A 9,230-nucleotide genomic window follows, 5' to 3' on the forward strand; every position below is an offset into this window, starting at 1 on the left:
AGATATTATCATGTTAAAAAAGGCAACATTTTCATCGTAAGGAAGCATTCTGAAAATGGATTCCCATCTGTCTCCTTTCTTTGGCAGGAGAAAAGCCATACAGACTGGGCTCGCAGTCTGGTCATTTATGCCTTAGTTTAAGGAAAATCTTTTCAAGAGCACTTATTAATTCCTGTTGTACGAAGCGTTCAGAAAGATGTCTGATGTTGTCACATTACTTGTTATCTTTTAAGACTGCAATAGCAGCATACAGGGAAATCAAACTGTCAGCCCAGTTGTTTTTAACTCTTGTATTTTCCTTCTTTCCAAATGAATGCAGTTTCCTGAACAACAACAACATAAAGAACTTGTCCTCTGACCAACTACCCCTAAGATATTGGTGGTCGAAACTCTTTCAAAACCTGTAAGTTCTTTGGCTTTGGATTCTTTCCCCATACTGGATCAGTAGTTCTACCAAATCTAAAGTTCTAAAATACATCTAGCAACATATCCTCCTCCGAGATACTGAGTGGAAAAATGAAAAGTTTTGCACTGCCAATTGTAGGATAATATGAGTAATTTTGGTTTGAATGTGCTGGTGATTCTTGAACCATAAAACTGTTGAAAAGGAATTGCGATGACTGCACTTGTGAAGTTGCGGTCGCCACATTGGGAAGGATTCATGACTTGGAACTGGCAGCAGGCGAAGCGTGCTCAGCGTAGCCTCATATTCCTAGAACTAAAGAATTTTAGTTGGTAAAACATGAAGTTGAGAAAAATGTGGTCATAACTTTGGAAAGAAAACTGTCTATCTTCACCGCGAAAGAGGGTAGTTTCCACCCTGTTACGCCTCAAAATGATCATGAGTGGGTTATTTGTTTAATGCTGATTGAAACGTTACTGGATTTTTGTGGCTCATTTAAAAAGCTATTAGATGTTAAATTTCCATAGTTGACTGCAAGTAAGTTATTTAAGTAGCTCTGCTCTGAGCCGCTTACGCAGTGACGCATCCGTCGCTTGAGTTTTAAAAATTGAACTCGTGGAGCGAGCACAGCACTTAAATAATGACTTTGCATCTGCATCTTTTTCTGAATATATATGTGGTCAGATTTCTAAACTATGGTCGAGTTTGTGGTATGAAAAGTGCAATTTTACGATGTATCAGTATTGATCATGATAAGAAGTTTCGCTCATTAAGTAATCACCAAGGATAAACAACTCCATAATAGCAAGCGCTATAAAAAGAGAAAAACCCAGCTCTCAGACGTACATAGTCAACGCCTGGTTAATATAATGGTTTTAAGTGGATCAAAAATATCTGCAAAGAATGAATTGTAAATTGATAATTGAGATTTTGAAACAGCTTTTACCGCTGAAGAAAGGCAGGTATTATAGTGCTAAAAGCATCTAAATCTTTTGATAGCAGGGCAAAAACAGTTCAAAAACAGTTAACGTTAGTGCCTTCAATTGATTTTGAAGGATTCTCAGAAAAACAAACAAACAAACAGGTTTTTACACGTTTCACCGAGCCTGGGACGTCACTCGTTTTTGCATTCATCTGGTTTTTAGTTATACATTTCAGCTTAAAAGCTTATTTCAAATCAGTTTGATTCTTTCACATTAGAGCGAATTCATAAAGAACTTTCGAAAAGTCCAGAAAGATTTAGATTCCTATTAGGAAAGTAAGAACGCAAGAACAAATTTCCTTAGGTTTCTCTTTTTGGCACCTTTGGAATAGCCAAAAGGATATCTCTTTCTCGATTTCTTTACTTAAAAAATAACTCAAAGTTACGTTTATAGTGCATCGTAATGCTATTGAGTCATCTTATGATATTAAGCTAGAGGTCCATGAGACCTTCGTCAGCTGTATTGTGGTAAACCACGGTTTCCTCGCAGTATTTATTGAAGATGTTTAGATTGTGGTATAACAGGTGTTTTCCCTTCCAGGGGATGTAATGCAATCTGATTCTTCTTCAATTACCAAAGAAAAAATTCGAGCTATAAAGTGAACAAGTTAGAGAAGACGAAAAAGAAAATGGTCGTAACAACAAAAGCTGTGAAATCAGCGCTATCCTTCGTTTAGTAGCAATCAATCACTTCTCCCTCTCCCACACCATTTCTTACTTCAAATCTCTTGGGCTACATAAATTTCCAAGTATACTACCCCGAGGCGAAAGTTGTTACACCGAAAGCATTCTTGTCCCAACTCGATGCCTGCCAAGGGCGATTTAAACCATCCGGTGTAAAGGTTGCGGAGGTTGACGAACAATAGGGCCATTGGCTGATCAACTTAATATATTTAAAATTTTCTCATTTATTATTGATAACTGTTGTTGACCGTCAAACCGTTCTCTGTAACATAGTTAGACTAGTTTGAAATTCACTTGAATCTTCCTTCTTTTTAAATCATCAATGGACGTTGCAACTAGTTCGTTTCGATTGCATTGTTGAGAAGTGCGCAGGCTTTTGTTCAAAAATCTTCATTCTTGTAACTTTCAATGTTAACTTTAGTCTGCAACCGCAGCCGATCTCTATTTTGTTTACATTTCTGGACAAGATCAAAAGATAATCGTACACTTTCATCTGAATAATCGAGACTGTCGAGAAAATAAAATAAGTTATCTTTTTAAACAGAACTCTAGACTTCAACAAACTGGAGACTCTTCCAAGTGATCTGTTCAAGAACTACAGGCTAAATGATCTGTAAGTTATTTGCTCTGAAGCTTAATATAGTTGACTGTCGCTGACATGGATCGATTCTCTTTCCTATATGGTCGTTCTTTTTATAACTGAATCTCACCCACGACCGAATCAAACTTTTTTTATTTTGTTTTTTAAAATCGGAACAAATACTAGCGAATAACTGCATTTGACAAACATCAAGCACTTGTATAAATTCTGTTGAACAACACAGTAAATAATTAGGGGGGATAAAGATATCTTTTCTTTTACTTTGGATGACATATCATTTAGACGTATGATAATTTATTCAAAAATAATTCCATGTTCACCGCCCTCAGGTTTAATCCCTTAATGTTCCTCTGTCCATCGAGAACAAGCCTTAGCCAAATAGTTGCGCATTTTGCAAGTTATAGTCAGTGCAAGGAGTGAAATTCTTTCTGATACTAATGGATATTTAACTTAAATGTGTTTTACAGGTGGCTGGGAAATAACAACTTAAAAAACTTATCTGAAGATCTCTTCGCTGGGCAATATTGGTTAAAATATTTGTGAGTAGCAATTATTTGGCACCTTTTCGAACAAACATTAGAGAAGTAATTCAGTTTTCTCTCTTTTGTTTCTGACGGGATAGCATATGTCAGCAGCGTGAACATGATCTCATTTGAAAACGTTTAGTTTTGAATCCAAAGTGTAATCATTCAAAAGCGTAACGTTTTCAGATTTAAGTAGGTCGTATGTGTGATGGTGGTACCGGGTAGTTACATGTTTTTGCGTGCGCATTTCTTGGTGCTTGTGCGGGTGTCCGGATTATAATGGTCATACAACACATTTATAAATATCTAAACGTGACCAGCACTACAGAATGAAAAACAATTCAGCATGAAAATCTCGAACAAGTTACACAGTCAGGTCTTTTGAAAGGCACAACACCGCTGTATCCTTCGGGCTCAAGTATCTTATTAAGAGTCGATGAAAAGAACAAACAAAGATGTTAAACACAATGGTTCTATCAATAAATTGTCGATGCTAATTTAGAGGGATTAGTGTGCGGTAGCACGTTACTTTCTAAGCATGCTCAAGACTACTTCATGTGGACAAAGAGGTTATTGGAAACGCTGTGTTATTTGATGAAAATCAGTTGTAGTGTAATTGATGATTAGAGTTAAAAGGTAAGAACCGAATAGTACCTTTTGAAAAACCTGTTTTAAAATCCCCGGTGCCCTCTTGGAAAATAAACCGCGCAAACACCATAGCGAGGCTGACGGTGACCCGCAGAACATAAACAAAGGAATCAGGGCTCTTTTCGAGAGAATGTTTTCCACGTTTTCCCTTTAACACGTACTAAACAGTGATCGTATTCAAAGGCGAAAAAACTGCAAAGATGTCCCGAAACTAAAAGCGAATGATGTAATGAAAATTTTGCGGTCTAATACAAACTCAAACTAAAAAACCACGCCGAAAATGGGGATAGTGCTTATGATGTGGATATTCTAAGTACAATAAAATAACCAGATAGTCTCTGTGCTAAGTTTGAAGCATCTTTAATCTAACTAGATCTTTTGTTTTCGTTATCTATATGTAGGCGGTTGAGTGGTAATCGGATAGAAAAGCTGCCTCGAAACATTCTTCAAGAAATGTACGCCTTGGAGGAAGTGTAAGTGTAAATTTGTGATTTCTTTTTAAAAATTATTCCTCAAAGTTAAACATTCCTTTCCTCTGCATTGCATTTGTAAGTGATCGATCGCTCTCAAGTCGTTCAAAATATGGTTTAAAAACCTCTCGTACTTGATTTATCGATGGGTAGTAGTCCAGTAGTTAACCAGTCGGTTACGGAGTTTGATCAGTTTTGTGTGAGTAGTTAATAAACAGGACGTTCCAAAATTATAGAACTGCACGATGAAGTTCTACTTTCGTTGCAGACAAATAACGTACCGATCTCCAAAACGAAAAGTTGCACTTTCTTTGTACATATTGAAAGGAGACTTTAAAAATTCAAATCGTAAATTTTAACAGAACATTTTTTATGGGTCACGTGACATTGGGCGTGTCCAGATGACTTCACCAGCGAGCCTGCACTCACTTCCTTGAAGAACTGTCCGAAGCTAGTCCAATAACAAAAAAATTACCTCGAGTTATGGCCAACGGAATCCGTCTTCTCCTTGATTGACAAGCAAACATTTTGTTTAATGCTTACATCTTTCCTCGCTAATATGAAAAAAAAAAAAATACTACGCAACTCGCAAATCATCCGTCTACCTTACAAGTTTGTTAAACAATATTTAATATAGCGGTTAAACCATCGAATAAGATGCATTTATTTATTTAGATTTTTTTTAGAGAGGAAGGCTTAAGTATAAAATCATGAGCTGGTAGTAAAATTTAGACACTGCTGTGAACACCTTTTTTCAACTTCATCCTAATATCTCTTACTTAAATTTTTTTTTTAATAAATGAGCGCGATTTTTGTTGTTAATACAACAATTACTGGAACTGATTAAAGAACTGCATCTGCCTAGATTCTATCAGATAAGAACTTTGGCCCCAAAAAAATTAATCCAAGACAGAAATGACAGGAATCCGCATAGCCATTGGAAATCTAGTTTGTTAAATGAATTTACGTTTGTTTGTTTATTTTTTTTCCTACCCGGAAATTATCCCAATCTCCAAACACGTTTTTTTAGGGACTTGTCCTACAATCAGTTGCAGAGTTTGCCTCGAGAGATACTAAGCAGTAATACCAAACTGAAAGTACTGTAAGTAGAACTTTTTTTTGTACAAAAAAAAAAGAAAGACCCTTATAGGTCAGTGTGGCCATTCTTAGATGATGGTCCAAACTAGTTGAGAATATCGCTTATTTCTGCCTTTCTCGAACTGAGTTTGCTCGTTTGGAAATTATGGAGTGTTATTTAAACAATAGAGTGTTTCTGTCGAGGAACTATCAGCTGATAGTTGCCCCGCGGAGATTTGATGTTCTTAAAACAAATATGCTAGTTTTAAGAACATCAAATTTCCAAGGGGCAACTATCAGACCGATAGTTCCGAGACATAAACACTCTATTGCTTTTATTCTTCACCACTAAAATTTCTTTCGCACCTACAGCTTGTCACAAATGTCAATAATTCGCAACCGTACATTGGCTAAATAATACGTTATACCTGTCAGAATTGAAAAGTCACTGTTTTTCCGATCTGCCTAACTTCGCGGCCGTCAAACTATTGTGAACTTTTCACGGATGAGTACTATCAATCCAGGTATTTTCCGCGGACGGGCACCATCCATCCGGGTATTTTTCGCGGGCGGGCACTATGGGCTGATAGTGTCTCTCCACGGATGAACACTATCGCGTCAAGTGATCGATTTAAACCAACAAGAACCGGAGAAAATTTAGTGGTGAACTATAATTAGAGATAGATGGCATAACATAATGAAGTGTCTCCCAGCCATTATTGTCTCAACAGAAGGTCTCTTTGCCTTAAGCGTGGAATAAATATGTTCTTTGGGTACAGTTGCTGCATACTGGAGATTCTTGATCATAATTGATATATTTAGAGACACACAAAGAGCTTTTCATATCCTGATTTGGGAAAAAATTACTTGTATTGTATAATTAGCTAGCCGATTTGGCTCGCATTACAGAAACGTTAGGTAGCGGGAATTTCCCATCTTCCAAGTAGAATGTACGTTCTTAAATGTTAGCTTACTATTTGCCTCAAAGGGATTTGTCAAACAACAAAATTCAGCGTCTTCCCGAAGATGTTTTTGGCAACCTTCCTCAGTTAAAAAGGCTGTAAGTGGCATTTTTTACACCTTTACAGCAAGTGAAACCATACATTTTATTTTAGAGATTTTAGTAAGCCTTTGCTTTGTGGCCATTCCAAATAAAATGCTATTACAATAAACACATCAAAGTAAACTGCTGCATGCGCTTCATTAGCTCCAGTATATAACATAGTGAAGAGAGGTCGAAACCTCTCCGCGTTCTGGTATACAGTGCTGACTTTAGTGGAATTGGTCACCATCAGCGGTGAGAAGAAAATATAGATTAACAAAGTGAGATTGACTGTCTCTTGTGACTTTTTTTTTTTTTTCGCAAAGTGATCAGGGAAGCTTTAATATATTACAGCCCAACTACCACAAGATTGACTTGCGATATGAGCAACTCTTCGAATTCATAGTTTCAATGTACCAATACAGAGAAGCGAATTCATGTCATGATATGCAAACGACCCTTTAAACAGCGGAAATACAAATGGCAGCACTTTTTTTCACATTCTCAAGTCCAGGAATAGAAGGTTTAGCGACTCAGCTAAGATGTATTACCTTGAAAATAAGCAGTTAAGTTTTATTGTCAGTTCACGAGGTCCCTTTTGTGATAAAAAAAAAAAACTCTCCGAGAGTCTCAAATACCAACGCAGTTAATTTAGATACAATGAATATATGAAGATCATATATTTTGAACTGCGGTATTAGATACGTATGATGCACGATCCTCGCAGTAGATAGCGCTATTTAAGCAATAGCGAAAATCATCTACTGCGAGGTTCGTGCATCATACGTATCTAACACAGCAGTTCAAAATATATGATCTTCATATATTCATTGTATCTCATTGATCACTTTCACGGGTTTATTACGAATCAACTTAACGGCCTGCTCCCAGTTGGCTTGTTAGCTCAATTGGTGGAGCGCTGCACTAGTATCGCAGAGGTCAGTGGTTCGAGTCCCGTACAGGCCTGATTTTTTTTTTCGGGTCTGATTTTCGCTATTGCTTAAATAGCGCTATCTACTGCGAGGATCGTGCATCATACGTATCTAATACCGCAGTTCAAAATATATGATCTTCATATATTCATTGTATCTCATTGATCACTTTCACGGGTTTATTACGAATCAACTTGACGGCCTACTCCCAGTTGGGTTCTTAGCTCAATTGGTGGAGCGCTGCACTAGTATCGCAGAGGTCAGTGGTTCGAGTCCCGTACAGGCCTGATTTTTTTCAGGTCTGATTTTCGCTATTGCTTAAATAGCGCTATCCACTGCGAGGATCGTGCATCATACGCAGTTAACTTACTTTTCAATTTTTTTTATTCCAATTTGTTTTTTTTTCTTTTTAAGCTTTCTCTCTAATAACAAACTTCAGCGTTTGCCAAAGTTCAAAAACCTCTCCGAGATAGAAACATTGTAAGTGATTCGTGTTCGTAATGAAAACTTCTTCAGTATTTGTCTTGTTTTATGAGCCTTACTAAAAAGAGAGCTTTAGCGAGAAACAGAGGATCGGTGTGTCTATCCATTGTTTCTTTGATATTCTCATGACCTAATAAACAGCCGGTCTAAGGATTTTAATGGAAAAAATTACTTTTTAAAATAGATGCAGAAAGTAAGAATCATTAACTATCATCTTTCTTAATTAAAATAACGCAACATAAGGAGGATATTACATGGCCGCGCGAAGATACGAAATTTCCCTTCGAGTTTTGAAAACTACTTTTCGGCACGAGACAATAAATTTCGTATTTTTAAGTGGCCATGTAATATGCTATTTATCACATAATCACCAATAAAAATCCTAATCATTTCGCTTTGGCTGCAAAAAGGTGCAATTTATAATGGAACTTTAGAATCGGCGATATTTTTTCTTGGAAAGATAACTTCAGGTTACTTTCACTGTGCGCGAAAGCTCGCAAGGTATTTCATTAGTGTTTATACACCAAAATATAATACCACACACTTTTTTATTGACGCCTCCCCATGAGGCTATAAGCGATATATGATAATGATAATGATGCTGAAAATCGTACCAAAGAAAAAACAGCGCGGTTAATCAAGTGGGTTAATAGTTATCACAAAAAATTTGAGTTCATTGCTATTCAAAATCTCTTGGAAAAAACGTCTACCAGATAGTAAGGATTCATCTCAAAATCTGAATTTAACGTGGAATGTTAGGGCCTGTTTACATGAGTGAGGGTGCCCCTACATAGTAGGGTTACCCTAGCTAGTAGGGTGACCCTTCTCTATTGTAATTATACTGCGTGTTTACATGTGAGGTAGGATGACCCTAGGGGTAGGGTTACTCTACCTGAGAGGTAGGGTGACCCTACTGTGTAGGGACGAGTTTTGCCGCCATTAGCCCATGTAAACGCAAAACCTAGGGCTATCCCTAGGGGTAGAGCTATGTCCAGTCATACCGCTGACACACAGCGCAAGCATCTCAGCGAAACAAAATGGCGGACAGTGGAACAGCATCCACAGCTAGTGTTAGCTACAAAACAGGTGAAATGTTATATTGGGCTGAAATGTGCTGGCTAGCCAGTTGTAAACGCTGTCTTTCAGCCATTAGAGATATCAACAACAAAGCACAAAGTTGAAAAGAAGGAACTAAAGAAGCGAGTGCCGTAAGAATCGAATTAACCGCCAAAACTTTATCTCCCGCCGTCATTTTGATTGTTTTCCTTGCTGGGTGACCTGGCTATAGTGTCAGCCCTCGCCCCTAGGGTTTCAAATTACCATGTAAACGCTCGGTATCTTCAACCCTACCAAGTAGGGTAACCCTATCCCCTAGGGGCACCCT

General features: G+C 37.5%; 1 protein-coding gene across 1 annotated transcript in view; it reads left to right on the forward strand.

Annotated features, from left to right (window-relative positions):
- Positions 1 to 9,230, forward strand: part of LOC148742925 (uncharacterized) — a 65,943-nt gene that overhangs the window by 31,040 nt on the left and 25,673 nt on the right. Inside the window, exons 3-9 of the mRNA XM_088749145.1 lie at positions 320 to 403; positions 2,614 to 2,682; positions 3,138 to 3,209; positions 4,244 to 4,315; positions 5,343 to 5,414; positions 6,378 to 6,449; positions 7,778 to 7,843. Coding sequence (XP_088605271.1) covers positions 320 to 403; positions 2,614 to 2,682; positions 3,138 to 3,209; positions 4,244 to 4,315; positions 5,343 to 5,414; positions 6,378 to 6,449; positions 7,778 to 7,843 — 507 coding nt within the window. The remainder of the gene's footprint in view (positions 1 to 319; positions 404 to 2,613; positions 2,683 to 3,137; positions 3,210 to 4,243; positions 4,316 to 5,342; positions 5,415 to 6,377; positions 6,450 to 7,777; positions 7,844 to 9,230) is intronic.

The sequence above is a fragment of the Stylophora pistillata genome, chromosome 1, assembly GCF_964205215.1.
Source record: "Stylophora pistillata chromosome 1, jaStyPist1.2, whole genome shotgun sequence".
NCBI lineage: Eukaryota > Metazoa > Cnidaria > Anthozoa > Scleractinia > Pocilloporidae > Stylophora > Stylophora pistillata.